Below are 22,165 nucleotides of genomic sequence, written 5' to 3'. Positions count from 1 at the left end.
CTGAGGAGCTCCCCCCCGCCCCCTATTTCTTCACAATGATGGAGGAAAGTGCTACCTAGGCACTTGCTATCTCAAAGCCACATTTCTATACAAGGAGCTCTTCCCTTGTAACAGTGCTTAATGTACTACATATTCAGCTCTGAAGAAAAGTCTTGCAACTAGTTTAATCTGTGAAATAAACCTAGAACTGGACTGACAGAGTCTGCATAATTTAGTCTACTGCTGTAAAAAAAATATCGCACTTGTTAGAGTTCATGTATAAAGTACCTAAGGAAATGCTTCTTGACAAAGGGATCTTACTATCCAATAATTACTATGGCTTAGAAGTAAGTTACCCAAACTACATGGGATCATACCTCAATTAGAAGTTAAACAAGACTCTCTAATTGTACTATTGATAAAGAAATATGCTAATTTTTTTTAGCAAATATTACTCACTTATTTTCCAGCCTTCACAGTGATCAGTTGTCTGCACAATTTTATTTATTCATTACCTATATACAGTTTGTTTTGTAGCTTCACATTTTCAACTGCTTTGCTACAAAGCCCGTTCCTTTTCTTGCTCATTCAGGTATCTAAACAGTATCTTCAACTTTCAGTTTTCAATAGCAGAATCTACCAAGTGCAAAGGAGCCAGATTCACAACTTTTTTCTGAACACACACAATACCACCACAGAGGGATTTTACACACTATTTCTAGTCCACCATGGTCAATGGATTGGATAGTTAGTAACACAAAACGTTTCTACATAAGGGAAGAAGGAAAAAAATGTCAACGTTTTCAACTGGGTCCTTAAATATTAAGAAATCAATCAGAAATGAAAGTACTTTTGGTGAAAAGCCTAAAACCAGGTGTTTCTTTTTAAAGAAAAAAAAAAAGATTGGTAACATACGCAAAATCACATATTCTGACCTATTAGAGCTCTCAATCACTTGTCAGACGCTATGACGCATTTAACTTAATCTCTAGAAGACTGTTAGACTACCAGTCTTCTAGTGATTTAGTTAAATGTGTCACTGAGAATTATCATGTAAATCCTGTTTTCCCCTCAGTGCTGCCTCTTACTATGAGTCACCTTGTGTAGTAGCATCATTCCCAACCAGGAAGGAAATTAAAAAAAAACAAAACAAAACATAAAGTGGTCCTTAGTAAAGCAAACTCCAGATTGCATGTTTCATTGTTTGACAGTTCATGATTAAGGGCCCTGTTTTCTAAGCCGTGCTATCATTTTAAGCATGTGCTAATGCTAGAGACACCCATATAAATATATGTGTCTCTAGCGTTAGCGCTCGCTAGAGACACCCATATATTCCTATGGGTGTCTCTAGCTGCATGTGCTAATTTTTTAACATATCCTAAAAACGATAGCACACCTTGGTAAACAGGGTCATAAGTGTGTTTTATGTGCTGCTTAGATTGTCATGTTGTTCTTAGTTTTACAGACTTTTGTTTTCAAGGTAGGATCCATACTGTTGTTGTGGCCAGTGAAGCAGGCAAGAGTCATGGTTTCTTGCCATACCAATCTTAAAGTAATACAAGCAGGTAGTGGCTTTTGCTCTGCAGCTTAAAGCTTTAATTCTATTTAAAAGAATAGACAGTTGCTACACTGTCCTTTTAGTGTGCGGTAAATGCTAAGAAGTCCACAGGTATAAAATGGGCTTCTTATCACTTAGCACACGTTAATTGTTAGAGTGTGCTAAATCTGTTAGCGCACCTTAGTAAATGGACCCCTTTATGTAAAAAAAAAATCAAATCTGTAAACAAATGGTATTCTTTGATAAATCTATTTCCTGAAATAACAGTTTCAGGTAGTGCAAGAATGCAAAGTTTCTTTGGCAGTAGTATGCAAGACATTTCATTTAAGAAGAGCACTGTATAAAGTTAGTGAATGTTTTGTCTTCCTTTCTTGTTCCATGCAGAATATCAGATCCCTGAGACACACTCGTGTTATTCTCGGATGAACCAAAGGTTTTGTGAGGCCTGAGACAAATGATCCAGCAACCAGCACACTGCTTGCATCCTGCAGGAGAAAAGAACAATTGCAATCATGCAGAGTGGATTAAAAAATTTTTTTACATCTCCCTCCACAAATTCTTCAAAATTGAAATCTGATTTTTTTAAAAAATCAGTTTTTCTTAAGATGTTATTTAACAAAATTAAAATCATAAATATGCAGCTATTTAGGATATATTAACTAGCAAAGATAAAGCAGATGATATAAAACGGATCCCACCTGTGTCTGGAGGCTCTGTTTTACCCTGGGAGTTGGGAGAAGTGACAGTATAACACCATAAGGTATAATTATCGCCTCTGAAGCAGCCCTGCTGGGCAAACACAGCCATGTCAGGCGTCTTTTATCTGGTTATATTCCACAATAAAGGCTTTTTAACAGCTTCTTCATCATCAATCCTATTGGAACTAGGATTGCTTGCCCAGTTGTTTCTGGGACCTTCCCATCCATTTATTTCTAGATGTTTACATTTACGTAACCTTGGTGCCCTCCAATCCTGTATGTTGGCTAAGCTCTTTGGGTTTGGCACCTAGACATGGGTATACAAAAGGTAAAGCCTCTTGTTTTTGAACTGGGCACAGGCCGAGGTCTGCCTAAATCCTAGTAGGCCTTGGGGGGGGGGGGGGGGGGGTTCAAGCCACCACCTTTATCACTAACACAGTCCCAGAAAAAAAAAAATTCACCCTCACTCCAGGAGTTGCTTTTGTTAACTCTTGAACGTTTACTAATAGAACTTTAAACAGAACTTTCAGCAACAAATCAATTTAAGAGTTGTAGATCCTTATTCCTCAAGGGAAATCCCGAGACACTAATTAGATGGGTAGTCCCTTAAAATCAGTCTCTTTTCGTGACCATTCAGCTCTTAAACCTCCAAGTCCATCTCACTTGGCAAGACATTCCAGGGCTGCAGCTTGTCTGCTCCCTTGTCAGACAAGTATCCCGCTAGGCTTTTTCCCAGCTGCTGGACTGTATTCAGGACCAGATCTCACTGCCCATCCTTCATCCCCGGAGGAGCGGTTCCTCTCACCCACCCCCTATTCTGCTTGCGGGCGGGGGGGGGGGGGGAGGGGGGAATTCTCTCCTCCCCTCCAGAGCCCTCTTGCTTCAACTTCTGCTTTCCTTGTACACAAAAAAATGGCACTTATTTCTCTTCACCCCTCCCCCCAAAGACATCATCCTGTCAGTCATTATGGTAACAGTTTTTCCCCTCGCCCATTACAATACCAGAACTGTACCCTGGAACTTCCACCACATATGACGTACACCTCCTCCCCAACCAACAACCAATCCCATTACTCCTCCCAGCCCCTGGCCAAAAACTAGATAGGATTCAGTAGTCCCCTGGGGGAACTCACCCAGACTTCATTCCATTACAGGTTCTCCCCAGGGTGTGGTAACAATAGATAGCATATCTGAGTTTAAAAAGGTTGGGACAGGTTCTTGGAGGAAAAATCCATAGTCTCTCATTGAGATAGACATGGGGGAAGCCACTGCTTGCCCTGGGATTGCTAGCATGGAATGATGCTACTATTTGGGTTTCTGCCAGGTCTGACCCAGTACGGCTATTCTTATGTTCACCTTGTTGGGCAGACTGGATGGACCATGCAGGTCTTAATCTGCCGACATTTTCTATTTTACTGTCTTTAAAGGGGCATGATCTGGGTAGACCCTGAAAGTACATGTGTATTCCATATTTTGCAACAGCAATAAATGTATACTCCAAAGAATTTTCCTGTTGGTACTTCCTCCAAGTCACTTACATCCACTCCCAGGTAAACTCCAGGTAGGACATGGAGTTTAGAGGAGCAATTGAAGATGTTAAGTTTGCTTACATTTTTGGTGTTGAAAAGTACTTGAAAGTGAAAACAAATTGCATTCCAGAGTTCAGCTCCTTAACCAACTCTGAACATACATATATACATGGTGGCCTGGACTGTAGCCAGGTTGCAACATCAGGGGGAGCGGATTGCATGAAAAATAGGCGCCAGCAGTCTCATAGGCACTGTTATCATCAGACATCCATTGGGGGGGAGCAGTCGTTCTCATTACGTCCCTCTAGCTACACCTCTGGTGGTGGCATATAAATGTTCAAGTAACAGGCTTCTTCCACTGTATGTCATGCTATAAGTATTTTATAAAAGGTTTCATGTTCAGTTACCCCCAAATTCTATAGCTATTGCCTTAAGTTGTGTGCTGCACGCACAACTTAATTAAAAAGTTAAGAATCAATAATTGGTACTTAACACCCAATTAGTAGCACTAATTGGCTTTAATTAGAATTAACACGCACAACTTTCTAGGCATATTCTACAACATGGTGCACATAAATTCTGATGCACATAGTCAAAAAGGGGGCGTGGAATGGACAGGTTGTGGACTTCTTATGTGCACTTATAGAAAAAAACCCAATCTGCGCCAAACTTAGACGTAGGTATTTAGGCCTGATTTTAGGTGGCCTAAATGAGTGCGCCTAAATTTTAGTCACAAGAACAGCATGTGAGTGTATTCTATAAACTACATCTAACTTTAGGCGTCGTTTATAGAATCACCCTAACTGCATGGCTTTACGGCACTGCTTTCTAAGGTGCCATATACAGAATTTCCCCCTTACTTTTTTACTGTTATCACTCAAAAAAAAATACTATCACAGTTTTGTATTCATGGACTGATACATGCATTCTATGGCTTAGAGGTTCTATTTAAGATAAAGCTGTACGGGTCCAAGGTAATTTCCATTTGTGTGCATAAGAAAATGATGCTAAATGATGACTAACATTACGGGACAAAGTTCATCAGTACTTCGTACCAATTTTCAAATACAAAATAGGTTCATACTTTTGTACCTCCTTTTTGGGCTGGTGCATTTTTCACAGGGTAATTTTTTTTTTTTAAATCTAAACAATTGTGATCTTTTACCAGGTCACTGACCTGGAACCTTCTGGAATTTGCTTCTTTCCCCCATAGCAGCCGCAGTAGAAGGTAGATTTCCCCAAAAGGCTCTTACTGATGCTTTTTAACATTTGAAAATGGGAATAATGAGTGAGGTGATCATAGTTGTAGATGACACAAAACAAAGTTATTAAATAGCATGCGAACTGTGAGAAATTGCAGGAGGACCTTAGGAGACTGGAAGTCTGGGTATCCAAATGGAAGAAGAAATGTAATTTGTAAAAGGGAAATGCGATGCACACTGGAAACATAACCAAAATTATAGTTACTTAATGCTAAGTTCCACTTTAGGAGTCATCACCCAAGAAAAAGAACTAGGCGGACAATACATTGAAATCTTCTGCTCAATGTGCAGTGGACGCCAAAAATAAAAACAGAATGTTCAAAATTAGGAAAGGAATAGAAAATAAAAGAAATAATGTTCCATGGTGCAATCTCAGCTTGAGTAGTGTCTGCAATTATGGTCGCTGCATCTCAGAGAAGATAAAGCAGAATTAGAAAAGGTACAAAAGAAAGGCAGCCAAATTATTAAGGGATGGAAACTGTTTTCATAAGAGTAAATGCTATAAAAATTAAGGGCCCCTTATACTAAGTCGCGTAGGTGCCTACATGCACCCAACACGCACCAAATTGGAGTTACCACCCCGTTACCGTGTGGCCCTTGCGGTAATTTCAATTTTGGCGTGCGTCCACTACGTGCGTCTGAAAAAATATTTTTTTATTTTATGGCGCACGTAGCAGACACGCGCCAAGTGGCATCTGACACACTTAGGTCATTACTGCCAGGTCTATGGCTGGCAGTATGGTCTCAGACCCAAAACTGACATGCGGCAATTTTGATTCTGCCGCACGTCCATTTTTGGTCCCCCAAAAGAGAGGCATTTTTTGCAGGCGTGCTGAAAAATGGATCTGAACATGCCCAAAACCTGCGCCTACAGTACCGCAAGCCAATTTTCAGCATGCCTTTGTAAAAAGACCCCTAAGACTTTTCAACTTGGAGAACAGACAGCTAAAGGGGGATATGATCGAGACCTACAAAATCCTGAGTGGAGTGGAATGGGTAAATATGAATTGATTGTTTACTCTTTCAAGACGTGCAAAGACTAGGGGACACTACATGAAGTTACATAGTAATACTTTTAAAATAAAAAGGGGAAAATTTTTTTTTCACTCAATACATATTTAACTCTGGAGCTTGTTGATGGAGGATGTGGTAAAAACAATTAGAGGCATATTTTCAAAGAACTTACCCTTACAAAGTTTCATAGTAACTTTGTAAGTCTAAGTGCTTTGAAAATGAGCCTCTTAGTGTACATAAGAACAAAAGAGTAGCCATGCTGGTGGGTTAGACCAATGGTCCATCTACCATAGTACCCCATTTCCAACAGTGGCCAATCCAAGTCACAAGTAACTGGCAGAAACCGAAATAGTAGCAACAGTCCATGCGACCAATCCCAGGGCAAGCAGTGGCTTCCCCATGTCTGTCTCAATAGCAGACTATGGACTGTTCCAAACCTTTTTAAAACCCAGATATGCTAACCACTGTAACCACATCCTCTGGCAATGAGTTCCAGAGCTTAAATATTCATTAAGTGAAAAAGTATTTCCTCCTATTTGTTTTAAAGAATTACCATATAACTTTATTGAGAGTCCCCTAGTCTTTGTACTTTTTGAAAGGGTAAAAATAAAAATCAATTCACCTTTACCTGTTCAAGTCACTCAGGATTTTCTAAACCTCTATAATATCCAACCTCAGATGGCCGTTTTCAAAGCTGAGGAGACCTCTTTAGCCTTTCCTCATATAAAAGGAGTTCCATCCTCTTTATCCCCTTTTCGTCACTCCTCTTTGAACCTTTTCTAATTCTGCTAAATCTTTTTTGAGATACAGTGACCAGAACTGCAAGCAATACTCAAGGTGAGGTTGCATCATGAATTGAGACAAAGGCATAGAATTCTTCATCTTATTTTTCATCCCTTTCCTAATAATTCCTACCATTCTGTTTGCATTTTTGGCCACCATCATACACTGAGCAGAAGATTTCAGCATATTGTCTATGACAACACCTATAGTCCGACTCCTAAGGTGAACCATAGCATCATGTAACTAGGGTTCGGTTTATTCTTCCCAATGTGCATCACTTTGCATTTATCCACATTAAATTTCATCTGCCATTTGGATGCCCAGTCTTCCTATTCCCTAAGGTCTTCCTGCAATTTTTTCACAGTCTGCATCATGTTTTAACAGCTTTTAATAGTTTTTTTTGTCATTAATTTAATCACCTGACTTGTCCTTCCAATTTCTGGATCATTTATAAATATGTTAAATAGCACCGGTCCTAGTACAGATCCCTGCGGCACTCCATTATTCACCCTCCTCCATTGAGAAAAATGGCCATTTATCCCTCTGTTTTCTAGCCATTAACCAGTTCCTAATCCAAAACAGAACCCTGCCTCCTATCCCATGGATTTGTAATTTTCTCAGGAGACTCTCATGAGGGACTTTTTCAAAAGCTTTTGGAAAATCTAGATACATTATATCAACTAGCTCACCCAGCACAGCTGAGCTTTAAAACAGTTTGTCTTGGATAAGTTCCTTCAGGCAAAGTCCTAAATTGTTATTAAAGTAGACCTGGGGGAAACCGCTGCTTATTCCTGGAAGTTGGTAACATGCAATCTTGATATTTCATGGGATTCTGCCAAGATATGTGTGACCTGGCTTGGCCACTGTTGGAAGCAGGTTTGTGGGCTAAATAGACCTTTGGTTTCACCCAGTATGAATTATGTTCTTCTGAAATAGTGACATTATTTTGAGCAAATTACCACTAGATATAACACTGAAAATGCAATCTACACACATTATTTTTCTTCCCTGGCTGAAATATACTGCCACAAATGTCTCTTCTAAATGCAGATAAAAGAAAGAGCAATTTTCAGATAGCTAACTTACTCATAGCAATGGCGCTGGAAATTATCCCTCAAATTTCCTGACATGGGCCTATTGCTAGGTGGAAAATCTAGTGTGATTTATGGTTTAATTCATTTACTATAGCACCTTCTGCCCAAAGCACTAAAGCAATTTACAATGCAAGATAATTAAAACTACAAAAAAATAAAGACACACATAAAAACATAATATACAATAAAATCATGTAATCAATAACCCATCCCCTCCCCCCCCATACAGTCAATTATGTCCATTAGCTAAACAGTGCTGTGAAAAGTTTTCATAATGCAAGACTGTTAGCTTGCAATTCCATAATACTGAGCAGACAGCTGATGGAAAGGAGGGTCAAAAGCATGAGGAAGATCAATCCTTTTCTTTCCATCTGCAGAGTCCTTGGCTGCTGTCCCAGTCAAAATACACCATACTCCTTAAGGTAACTACTGATAAATGCATGCTTTCATTATGTATAGTTCACTTCCATTCAGGTGAGACAGGTTATCCCCAGCAAATCAAGAAACAGTGAGGTTATATGCTCCCAGAACAAAAAGAGAATTGCAAAAGCCTCCATAAAGAGCTCATCATAAGGGAAAGGAAGGACTGATGGATGTTAATACTATATTTGATTTATAGCAACAAATTCATATATACCATCCCTACTAAACCAAACCTTCTTGTAATGCTTTATGAAACACTTGACACACAAATCTGTGTTTCATGGTAATGTGCAATAAAGCTTCACTTTATATTTTCATCCCAAAAATGAGGGCGAAACTCTTTTCAATCTATAATCGCATCAGGAAACAGTGAATAATACCAGATCTGAAAAGCAATATATAGACATATTATACATAAATACACACACACATTTTAAAGTTAAAAGTCAGATAAAAAATAAAAACATGTTTAAATGTGGGTTCAAAAGAAGAAGAAAAAACCTCACAAGATGGAAAAGAAAAGATCATCATTGGCCATACAATTGACTGGTTACTTATCTTAGATCCAATTTATACCAGGCAGCCAATCTCCTGTCACTGCTGCAGGGTTCTCAGTAATGAATGCAATTTGTACAAATACAAAATCTCATTCCCTACAACTTCAAGCAGGTAAAAAAAACAGGCACATCTGCACTATTCCTTTCCCCCCGCTGGCATAAATGCTATTTGAGAGTGGTGTTATGTGAATGCAGTCCCAATTATTGTAAGCTATGGCCCTAACTAACTTTCCTATGAGAGTTTTACAAACCTCTTCTAAGGTTTGGGCTGATCAGTCTAATTTAAAAACAAAAACAACAATTTTAGTCTGGGGTCTTTTTATATCCTTAGCAAAATACGACCTCCAAAAACTAACACAGTACTTTAAGTGGGGCCTCCCCTATGACCTGTACAGGGGTATTATCACCTCCTCCCTTCTGCTGGTCATGCCTTTTTCTATGCAGCTTAAACTTGTCTTTGGCTACCGCCTTGTCACATTGTTTTGCTACCTTGAGAACCTCAGATTCCATCACTATGAGGTTCCTCTCCTGTTTTATGCATATCTACCCCTCTCTTCCTATCATATAACTCTCCTTTGAATTTCTGCAAGCAAAATGCACCGCTCTACATTTCTTTGCATTAATGCTTAACAGTCAAGGTTTAGCACACACTTCTAATTTTTGTAAGAGAAATTCAAGGGACAGAGAGAATACAGACCTTAGCCCTGTAAATGCCGGCATAAGACTGAAGAGTTAAGTCAAGGCAAGAGGATGCAGCAGAAAGTCCAGGAAACAATCTTACCTAAGAAATTCCAGAAACTCAGCCAGTGTCTCATGAAAAATAAGATAATGAAATATCGCAAAATTAATTCTCTATGCATGGAGGACTTAGCACATCCATCTTTTGCTTCATAAAAATGATTCTTCCTTTTCACTTCCATAAAAAAAGTGAATCTATATATATCACATTACTTCTCCCCTTAGATAAAGAAAAGGAAAAAACATTTGCTCGACTCACTTATTCCATTCAAGTTTATTTTAAAATCCTTCATTACACCCATCTGCTTTACCTAGATTCTTTTCCCATGGCTCAATGCTCAAAACTTAACACCGGCGTTAAAGCTGAATAGCGCTGGCGCTAACTTGCATAGAATGCTCAGAGGGCTGTAGCACAGGAAACAGAATGCATGCCAGAGATGGCGGTAAACTGTATTTAAAAGCAGTCAAAGGGATGTAATTTGCTATTCCCTCCCAATGTTCAGAGAACAGCGCACATGCAAACCCTGCTCTTACCGCAGGAAAAATAATGCTTACAGCTTGTACGGTGGGGGGGTGGGGGTGGACAGAGAATTTCTCGTGATTTTCTCTTTAAACTCTGCCGGTTTTCATTTGTTTTGGGAGCTAAAGGAAGCCTGTGCAAGCCTCTAAGCGTCGGTGCTGAAAAACAAATGTATGCCAGTCTGAGCAAACCTGAAAGTGAAAGCACAATATTGGCACTTCTTTTTTGCGCTTAAATTTAATCCTCTGGAGGAGCTTATATTTAGAGGCACAGAACGGCGTCAATGTGTGCTTTGCTTTCGGATTTGACTGGCACATGTGGCACAAATGCTGTGCTTATTTGAAATCGTCTGCGCATGCACAAAGCACATTCCTCCCCCTTGCTTTTAAAGCGTACATATAATCTGAATGTCATTATCTTTGAACATTGGAGGGCTATGTTTCTGCGCTATTGGTGTAGTATGGGGCCAGCGCTGTTTGCTTCAGCATTAGAGCTTTGAGCATCAGGACCCCCATGTTAGGGAAGGAGAGTGGTGCCTCACTAGGGGGCTCATTTACTAATGCCATCTTCTACAGGGCCCATAGGAACAGAATGGGCCTGTAGCAGGCGGACAGGCTGATGCTTAGAACTCCCGCAGCAAATTTAACAGCGCAGAATCCATACCGCTGGAACAGCGCAGAAAACTAGCTCACCAATGCTCAGAAGAAATGGTATTCAAATTATATGCACCTCTAAAAGCGAAAACAACAGGGGGAGGGAACACGCTTGGCACAAGCACAGAAGAGTTTCACAGTAAGCTCAGGACTTGTTCACATTCGCCAGGCAAACCCCAAAGCGAAGCACACATTAGCCTTTCTTCAAATACCCTAATGCCTACTCAAGAGCGTTTTCAGCAGTAAGGGCGGCCTTGTTTTGTGCGCTGTTCTCTGAGCATTGGGAGGGAACATGAAATGACCTCAATAACATCCATTTGACATTTGCATGCTATTTGCGTTAATCTTTAGTGCGCATATTGTTTCTTTATGAGCATTCTGTGCTCACTAATCACCTCTAGCACCGGCGCTATATTTTGAGCATCAACCCAAGACTGTGTTAAACATTAGCAAATCATCCCTCTGAGGCTAATAAACTAAGTTGCATTAGTAAATAGGTTTTTAGCCTACACAAATATTGCAGTATGTTAACCATACCGTATGCTAATTGCTGCGTTAAACAATTAATGTGGATAATGCCATTTTTGGACAGGGCTAGGACTGAGCCTTGCAGTTGACATGGAGGTTGTTACTGTGACAAATAATGCACAGCAATTAACACCACATCAAAAAGGTTTAGCTAACTCTATCATGTGTTAATTATTCATGCCATTAATGAGGTCATGACTATTTTGATGTGACTAAAGAAGATAAAAAATAAAATCAAAAAAGAGAAGATGGAATAATCAAAAAATGAAAAAGATGAAATTCCTTTTGTATACATAATCTTCTCTTTTGTCTATTCTTAAAATTATTTTTTTTTAAATTGTATCTACAAAATGCAATGTATTGATGGTTGTAGCTCATCTGTTTTTTTATTGTTTTCTATTGTATATTAATGTTTTAAATCGATATGTTTTAAATTTGTTTTATTTAGACTCCTGACGCAGGCCAGTTGGGCCGAAATACAGCTGTGTCGAGTCATACTACCTCAATAAATCCATAGTTTTATCATTATTTTTGTGTCGTCTGTTTTTGATTTTATTTTTTATCTTCTTTATTTTTTTTTGTGTCATCTTCCCTGTTTTTGGTAATTGTTGGTTTTTTTTGCGAAGACTGGTTTCTTCTGTGTTTTGGATATTTTGATGTGACAACTGCTTGAAAGCCCTTCCAAAAATGCTGTGAACATCTTCAACCTTTAATACAGAGGTTCTGTGCTTACGTGCATTAATTTGGCTATTCCTGAATGGTAACTGCCAAAGCTTAGTACATAAGGCCCTATATATATTTGCCTCATCTTAACAGAAAGGTCCAGATTTACCACAACAATTAGGCCCATTTTTGTATGAAGGAAGAAATCTGGTCCTTAGTGTGAAACTAATTTTCTCAATTGCTCGTCCTTTCTTAATGCTGAGTACACAGAAAATTACTGAGGCGAAAAGAATAGAAATAGCTGAGGAGAGAGAGTCCAGAGTTCTCGTCTGTGTTAGTAGTTTCATTTTACAACTTCATCAGATTTCCCTTTCCCTGTTAAAGGCTTTTCATGCTTCGTAAGAAAGACTCCACAACCAACTGATTAATAAAGGCTAGAACCATATAATCTGTCCTGAGCTGAACTCTGACTAATGCAATATCATCTATCAACGGAACTAAATGCAGCATTCATTCTACATGAGGTGAATCAACGCTTTTCACATTAACCCTACATATTCACATCTTCATTTGCATTATTTGCCCAGCTGAGATGTATATTAATCTCGTATACATATTTTATGTTCTTGCATAATGAGCAAAGGGTTTTAAATGCCTCAATCATTTCCCTGGACAGTAAGCTATACAGATCTTGCCTGTTCAGAATTTCCTGACGTGGTTACTATCTCATTCAACTTAAATGTGTGGTACATTGTTGGACTAAGCTAACACTCTTGTGATTAGACCTTTAAGCTTTAAATGCCCCTCATCAGACCAGTGTGCATTCAATAATGACTAACTGCACTCATAACTACAAAGTGATCAAATTATCACGTATGTAATTTAGATAAATTTTTCAGTTCTTCAGTTTGCCAACAGTATTCAAACCCCATCCCTTCACCCTCACAGACCTGCAAGCGCATTTTCAAAGGGTCACTCTCCAGGGTGGAATTACAAGATACTATACCAAAATAAAAAGGCTAAAATTTAACAATTCCAGGATAAACATATAAGGAAAACGTATTTTGGCACACTCATATCTACTCAGTGATAAAGAATTATTTGAGCCTGAACCAAAGTCAAAATGATCCAATATCTTTATAATTTCTAGATTGTTTGTAAAGTGAAAACAGCCATTGTATGGTAAGTGATTCAAGTATTGAAAAAAAACATTATTGAACACATTTTAATTAATAGCATGCAAACATCCAGGCAGCAATCTCAGATCAGGTCTTCAGTTTGATATCGTTTTTTAGCACGATTTATCTGGGTGAAGTCGGTCATGTTTACAGAGTCTTCCCCTCCATCTGCACAAGTATTAGACCTGTTTTAAGCACTTGCAGAGTGTGCTTCATGAACTTTTAACATCTTGAGCTGCTCGTACAGCAAGTGGGATGAGCTAACATCTATGATTGGAGGGCATCATCAGATGACATCACCCGCCCACGGCATTTAGAGACGCCAACACCTTAAGCGTCACGCCGAAGGGGTAAACCAAAGAGGCATGTCCTGCCCCCTTTAATGCCCCTTCGCTTGCATGGAAATTATTTTTAATTTTATAGTTATCTTTAAGGTTTTTACATTCTAATTCAAGATGGGCTACTTAAAGTCTCTTTTTATAAGTCTATTTCTTATAGGGCTTTTATATATTGTGAAGTCCTTCCTTTAGCTCACAGGTCAGAGAATGGTTTCTGGCAGTCCCGGGCTTCCCTCCAGATCCGGTTAAGCATCACAGCTCTCACTTCCAGATCCAGTTCAACACCACACTGTAATCCAACCTGGTTTTAAAGCAAAGTCCACAAAAAGGAAAAAAAAAACTCCAACCTCCTCGGCTACCAGCTCCCCCTGAGCAAGGTGCTGGCCGGCTTAGTTCAATTGTAAAGGAAGGAAAAAAACTATTCAGTTCATCACTTCAGCTCAGCACAGTTCCACCAGTCAGCTGAAGTGTAATCCACAACCCTCCAGAAAAAGGAAAAAATATAGGCCAAAGTGTTCAGTTCACTTATTTCATCAAACACTAATGCAAACGTTCAAAGTAAAGTCTCTCAGTCTTTCACCAAAACACTGTAATGGTCCTGCACACTGCAGGACTAGCAGAGCACCACCCTTTTCACAGTACTAACCTCTGTGACCACCCACACTCTGCCATCCAGTGCTAAAAAGGTTACCTTTTAGGTGTTTGCCTCCCAGTCCATATGGGCTAGATCCTCTGAGCAGGGCCATTCAACAGGGAACTCGCTCCCTTCCTCTATACAGTCCATGGGCTCTGCCCCCTCCTTCCACTCTCCCCCTCTCTCTTCACTGCTCACCATGCTCAGGGCCTCAAGCTCCCCTCCCCCCCTCGCAGCTGGGAGGTATCTTGTACTGATTACGTACCCAAGGGAATTGTGCTTCATCTTTTAGTGTCCCCCTGCTGGTGACTGACTTCAATGGCATCCCTTTTCCCGAGCTGCATCCCTTCCAGTTATTCTCCGGAATCCCTACCAGAATTGCCTGCCTACCCTTCTCTTTAAGCCTCCTGGGGAACTCTGGGTAAGGTAGTTTAGGACCCGCCTGTCCTTGACTGGAATCACTGTGCTTAGCCCTATCACAATATTTCTGTTTCTTCAATTGATAGCCCTCTGTTTTTATATACAATTACTTCATTTCCATCTGCTCATTTTAATTATCAATTAACGAGATACTTATGGAAATGTGAGGATTATATGCAACTTGATCCTGAAGTAATAAGTCATCGGTAGAAATCTATAGTCATAGATATAAACACAAGCCAAATTCAATGCGAAAAAATGAAAGATCTTTAAAAAGGAAAGTTTGTGAACTTTATGTTAAATCTTCATTTATTCCACTCCCAGGATATTATATTAACATACGATTATTAGGAAATAAAGCTACTATTGTTAAAGATTGGATTGAGGTGGAAAAACCAGGTTTGCTGTTTTGTACTGAGATCTGGCTGAAGTCAGCTGATGATCCATTACTGAATGAGATTTGTTCACTGGGTTATAAATTTTTGTCTGACCCAAGTAAAAAAAAAAAAAAGGAGGAAGTTTAATGTATCATGCTAATTTCATCTCCTCTGGTTTAGAGATTTTAGCTTGTAGAATTGAAGATTCTACATTGAATGTCTCTTTAACATGCTTATTGTTAGGAAATGGCAGCATTCCTGTGACGATTTTTATGATTTTGTTGCTAGTTATACCAACATTTCACATACAACCATTTTACTTGGTGACATAAGTTTACATTTGGAAAATGCATATAACAATAATGTGAAAGATTTATATAGCTGTCTTAGATCATTGGGATATTATTTACCTCTATCTCAGCCTACACATGTGAAGGGTAATCTACTGGATATGATCACTTATACTACCGATATATCCAATAGCTTGACAACTGAGATAGGTCAATGGTCGCCGTCTTTATGGTAGGACCATTATTTATTGAATTTTACATTAAGATGGCATACCTGTACTAAAATGAGTCTGAAAAATAATCTCTGTGTTAAAAATATATCATATTATGAGGCTAGGGGTAAAGTTGATACTAATTTTTATTTTTTTTTTTTGGGGGGGGGGGGGGGGAGAAAGTAGATAAGTACTATACAAATGACCAAGTTGAATTAGCTGGATTAATTAATTGGAATGCAGTGAGTAAAAATATAATGGATGACATAGCACCTCATCAGATCAAGAAGTAGTTCATTTGTAGAAATGAAACAGTTTAATTTGGAACTTTTATCCTTAAAGAAAAGTTGTAGAAGATTGGAAAGGCAATGGAAAAAAAACAGGGTTAAATGCCAATAGAATTTCATGTAGGCAAACAGTAAATCTATATAAGAGAACTAACTCAGACTAAGAAAATTTATTTTTGAAAATTATTGGTCATGATAATTTAAGTACTAAATGACTTTTCTCTCTAGTTCAGGGTCTTTTTGATGTTGAACAAATAATTAATGCCTCTTCTGATCATGCCCCTTCGATAGATCAATTGGCTCAGTTCTTTAGGGAAAAGATACTAAATGTTAAGAATACAATTTAACGTCTGCCAGTTTTTTTTTTTGTTACATTTATACCCCGCGCTTTCCCACTCATGGCAGGCTCAATGAGGCTCACATGGGGCAATGGAGGGTTAAGTGACTTGCCCAGAGTCACAAGGAGCTGCCTGTGCCTGAAGTGGGAATTGAACTCAGTTCCTCAGGACCAAAGTCCACCACCTTAACCACTAGGCCACTCCTCCACTCCACAGTTAGTGGAATCTCCAAATTTTACTTATAGTGCTAATGGGAATCCGGTGCATATGATTTGGAATGATCTTTATGAAGTTAGTTAGATGAAAATGAACCAATTGATTAACAAACTTGATAGATCACATGGTCAGGTGGACTCTTGCCCTTAGAGTTATATGAAAACAGCCTCTTTACAATTTAAGTTTAAGATCTATGAGTGGTTGTCTACTTTATTATTACAACGCTCTTTTCCTTCCTATTTGGAGGATATCATTTTAACTCTCACCCCAAACAACAAATCAGAATCTCAGGCAGTAGTTATTATAGACCAGTTGCTTCAATCCCATTCTTTACTAAGCTTATGGAAAGTATATTTACCACTCAATTAACATCATACTTGGATAAATTCAATATATTACATTATTAGCAATCAAGTTTCCAATCTAATTTTAGCAAAGAGACATTATTATGTACATTGTTTACACCTAAGTGCGGGGGGGGGGGGGGGGGGGGGAAGCACTTATAATGCAGCTTAATTTATCAAGTGTATTTGATCATGTAGACCATACCTTATTATTGAATATCTTGAGTAACATAGGAATAACAGGGAATTTTTGGAAATGGTTCAAGGATTTTTGGTAACAAGATCTTATGCAGTAAAGTTGGAGGGTGAATTATCAACACAATGGTATGTGTGGGGTCCCGCAGGGGCCCCTCCTTTCCCCGGTTCTGTTTAATGTCCTTATGGCATCGCTAAGTTATCGTCTGCATATATATATGCTTTATAGCCTGCAGCTTCTAAATGATATCACTATACTGATATCAATAGATTCAGATGTTGTAAAGGTAATTTTATATATTGAAATATTAATGGTTATGATCTACTACATGGATGTATGAAAATTGGCTCAAACTTAATAATGAGAAAACTAAATTCCTTCTGACTGACCAGCAAGATATTTCATTAAAGCCATCTTCTTTGACCATAACATGTCTTGGGAATCCCAGGTCAATAGTCCTGTTAAAAAATATTTTTGGTTGATGGACAACTTAAGAAGGATTCAAAAATACTTTACATTAGAATCATTTCAACTATAAGCACAAGAACTAATTCTTATAAAACTTGATTACTGTAATATTATATATCTTGGTTGTACAAAATATTTAATGAGACGGCTCAGAATGATTCAGAACATCGCAATTTGTCTTATATGTGGTTTGAGCAAATTTGACAGCGTCTCTATATTTTATGAAAGGCTCCATTGGTTGCCGATAGAAGCCAGAGTTTTCTATAAGCTTTGTTGCCTAGTTTATAAGATATTGGTAGGTACAGCACCAAGTTATGTGTTTTCCCTTATTAATACACATTCTTCAAGTATGATACTTGCAAAAGCTTAAATATATCTGTCCCTTCTTTTAAAGGATTTTGTTTTAAGGAATATTTTACAGTTTTATTTTCATATTAGTCTCGAATTTGGAATTCCTTACCTTCTTTGGTGAAAAATCAATCATTTTGTTTTAGAAGGTATGTACTTTGTGTAGTTACAGTATTGTAATTTTTTTCTTAACATTGAAAGCTCCCAGTCTGATTTGACAGTTTTTTCTTTTTATATTGTAATCCACTCCGGTGTTTGAGGGGAATATAACATAACATATGAAAAGAGTTAAGCATGCCTAAAGTCATCATTCTTTTTAAGGCTGCATAAAACACCATGCATCAAGACGGTCAAACATGTTTTTTATTAATAACTATCTAGCAAATTACATGTTTGTGAAGTTTTTAATTTATCAACAGAACAAGTGTAGAATGGATGGCAGTAGTACAAAGTTCTCCACACTGCTCTACCAAACATGCTACAACCTGTTCGGCAAGGAATACCTCTAAAAGTCAAAGGGTAATATAGGCGCCAATCTTCAGACACAAATCGGAAGATGGGCGTCCTTCTCCTAAGGTCGCCCAAATCAGCATAATCACAAGCCGATTTTGGGCGTCCTCAACTGCTTTCTGTCGCGGGGACAACCAAAGGTCAAGGGGGTGTGTCGGCAGTGTACCGAAGGCGGGACGGGGGCGTGGTTAACAGATGGGCGTCCTCAGCCAATAATGGAAAAAAGAAGGGCGTCCCTGATGAACACTTGGCCGATTTTACTTGGTCCATTTTTTCTTGTGACCAAGCCTCAAAAAGGTGCCCGAACTGACCAGATGACCACTGGAGGGAATTGGGGATGACCTCCCCTTACTCCCCCAGTGGTCACTAACTGCCTCCCATCATAAAAAACAAGTTTAAAATACTTTTTTGCCAACCTCTATGCCAGCCTCAAATGTCAGGTCCATCGCAGCAGTATACAGGTCCCTGGAGCAGTTGTAGTGGGTTGAGTAAGGGAGCTATGCACCTGGGAGCAATTTCTGAAGTCCACTGCAGTGCCCCCCTAGGGTGCCCGGTTAGTGTCCTGGCATGTCAGGGGGACCAGTGCACTACGAATGCTAGCTCCTCCCAGGACCAAATCCCTTGGATTTGGTCGTTTTTGAGATGGGAGTCCTCGGTTTCCATTAATGGCGAAAACCAAGGTCACCTATCTCTATGGTCGGCGATCTCAACATTTAGGTCGACCATCTCTAGTGTCAGCTAAATGCGCTGTGATTGGCTGAGAGAGACCTGGAGGGGCATAATCGAAAGGGACATCCAAATAGTTTTGATTTGGGTGTCCTCGCATGTCCCGAACCCAGATTCTCGGCGGTGGTCATTTCGGGAACGTAAGAAAAACACGTCCAAGAGAAGGACGCCCATCACAAAATCTGAAGGGAAAAACATTCTTTTTTTAAGTGAAGGACGTCCAAATGTTAGGCACTTGAAAGGACGTCCCTGATGAGCACTTGGACGTTTTTTTTTTCTTCCAATTTTTGCGATGGGCGTCCTCCTCTGCATGGGTCCTGCGCAGCCCCAACGAGAGGTGCAGACCTCCCGTTAGGTTTTCCATGGTGTATGGGGTCGGAAAACGGCTGTGAATTTGCCTTGCATGCGCATTATAATACTAATTAGCTCATTATAATAACCTGTAAATCATTTGCATTCCATTTTCGTTAGCTGCTACCGTGACAGGAAAATGGCTCAGAGAACTCTTTTGTGCATGTCTTACTACTTGCTCACTAGACTGGCTAGAACTAGACCACGTTGCTGGCTTGTTTAGTGCATCTCCCAGTCAGTCACCAGGATAATGTAGAGCAATTCTGAGGAAGGAAACCCTCCCACTGGTGGCCTATTAGTGTACAAATAGCTGTTGGTAATATACTTGATTTCCCTAAGATGTTACTCAGACCCTCTACATTGTCCTCTTACTGATCAGGTTAATTTAAAAATGGGTCTCCCTCCTGAACGACAGTGTTCCCAGAGGTAGTGAGGGAAAGCAGGGGTTAAAAGTTAGAATTACTACTCTAATAACAGATGGTGTTATACTTGCTTGTTAATGATTTTAAGATATTTAAAAGATGTTTTATTAGCTAAGCTCTCAAGTATGAAAAGATTTCAATTACATCTTACATATCAACAACACTTTATTACACAAGCAATTGTTCAGGAATATGAACATTTACTTTTGACTCCTTTCCAATATTCTACTATCAGATAAGAATTACAATAACTACTGCAAAGTCTCATTAAATCTTCTAAAACCTTTTCCCAAAAAGTAATTCTTTGTGCTATGTTTGTTTCATAGGGCTTGTACAACTGCATTCTCCACATATGTAGAGAGGACATGTATCTAAGATAGAAGAAAAGTGAAAAAATACATAGTGGGACTAAGTGATTTCAAAAATCAATGTAGTGTCTTTTGAAATTCAAAAAGTCTACACAGATTGTTAAAGTAAAAGTAGTTAAGAAAGTAGAATTTTAAAGTCTGTTAAAACTTGTCTCATGCCTCTGGCCAGCACTATCTATATCACCACCAAAAGCAGTAACAGGCCCCAACCAGAATCGGAGATATGGCTATGAGCCCAAAGTGGGTGGGCACAAAATTTTATCTCTGCCCTGCCCCCCTCTCTGCCCCTTTCTCATCTCCCTGACACCCCAATATAAATACTTTAGTTGGCAGGGAACCCCCAAGTCTCACCAGCTGAATACCTCCTCCTCCAGTGGCCAGGACTCCTACCTAGCTCAGTAGTTGACAGCATATCCTCGAGCCACCACTACCACCCCACACATAAAGACAAACTGCAGACCTCACAGCATACCCAAAAGAATGCCACAGCATGATGGCTAAAACATTGGTTCCACTTATTCAAACACGGCAAGACCCAGACAACTGCAACAATCATGATGCCAGCCACAGAAGTCTAAGAGAACTATAAAATCATGTTTGTAAGCGACTTGTAGACAAAGCAATGGACCAGAGGGATACCTCCAAGGGTACTGAAAAAAACAGGGACATTCTGGAAACTCTGGCATCTCATCTGTTTGACCTTTCCATTGATTCTTTAGACTCAGGCGTGGTACCAGAAGAATGGAGAAGCATGGATGTGGTCCCTTTGCACAAAAGCAGAAACAAGAAGTAGTTTGAGAACTACAGGCTGGTTGATCCAACCTCTGTGTCGAGTATATTAATGTAAACCCTATAACTGAGAACAGTTCCTGAAATCCAAATGACTGCAGGACCTGAGGCAGCATAGAAGAGGTCTTATCAGACAAATATGATTAATTTATTTGACTGGGTGACCAGACAGTTGACTGACTGGATTAGAAACTGGTCGAGTAGAAAGCAGCAAAGGGTAATGGTAAATGGAGTTCATTCTAGTGGTATGCCACAGGGATTGGTTCTTGGTCTGGTTCTTTTAACATTTTTGTAAGTGATACTGCGGAAGAGCTGTCAATGAGACCAAAATCTGCAATAGGGCAGAAACACTCTGGATGGGGTGGATAATATATGGAGGGATATAGTGAAGTTTGAAGAATGGTTTAGAATTTTGCAGCTAAGATTTAGTGCTAAACAAAAGCAGGGTCATACACTTGAGCTATAAAAAACAAGGAAAAGATACAGTATAGGGAGGGGGGTCAAGTATTTCTATGAATGAAAGAATGGGACTTGAGGGTGATCATATCTGATGATCTTACGGTAGCTAATTTTATTTGCAAATCTTTTTATTAAATTCCAACATATAACAATTGAAGAATTACAACAACACAACCCTCTGAACAACCCCACCCTCTCCAGACAATTACCAAACATTCCCAGAAGGCAAGGTACCTAGCACAAAAAGCAACTACTGTGGATGGGGCCGAGGTTCTTAGAACCCTACCCAACTAAATTAGAAAACGCAAACCTCCATGCAGAACCCCCTCACTTCACATTTAACCATATCCGACACCCAAAAATCATGAACGCCAATTAATGGCCTAACGAGAACTTATTCAAAACCCGACTACAGGCTGTATGTAGGTGAAATCTTTTGTAGATAGGCATCCCAAACAGCAAGAAATCTCTGTTGCCTCTTCAGCGATAAATGGGCCCCCTGTGATTCCCAGATCATAAGTTCATAGAGCTTATTCCCCCAATATCAAAAGGACAGTGGATAATTTGACAACCAATAGATGGATACATTTTATGCCGAGGATACATGACTTACCCAAAAATAATTTCTCACCAAAGGTTCCAACTCCCAAAGTAGTCATAGAACTAAAAAAAAAGATGCCCTCAAATGTAAAAACCAAACAACGTCCAAGAACCGACTGAAGAAATGTAAAGATAACTCCTCAAAACGATTTAATTCGCCAACATTGCCACATCTCATGAAAGAATGAATTATCAGTCATCTCACATTTTCAACAACAAGGGGCATATCGACCATACCTACACGAAGTGCTTGCCACCGAGAAAAATAAACTCTATGCATGGTCCAGAAAGGACA

At 39.3% G+C, this 22,165-nt stretch overlaps 1 protein-coding gene across 1 annotated transcript in view; it reads right to left on the bottom strand.

Moving 5' to 3' along the window:
• Positions 1-1,857: 1,857 nt before the first annotated feature.
• Positions 1,858-22,165, bottom strand: part of TAF4B (TATA-box binding protein associated factor 4b) — a 201,075-nt gene continuing 180,767 nt past the window's right edge. The window contains 1 exon segment of the mRNA XM_030188871.1: positions 1,858-2,022. Within this exon segment, the coding sequence (XP_030044731.1) occupies positions 1,858-2,022 (165 nt within the window).

The sequence above is a fragment of the Microcaecilia unicolor genome, chromosome 1 (genome assembly GCF_901765095.1).
Source record: "Microcaecilia unicolor chromosome 1, aMicUni1.1, whole genome shotgun sequence".
Taxonomy (NCBI): Eukaryota; Metazoa; Chordata; class Amphibia; order Gymnophiona; family Siphonopidae; genus Microcaecilia; species Microcaecilia unicolor.
Note: the sequence above shows the minus strand (reverse complement) of the source record. Positions and strands in the feature narration are given on the sequence as shown.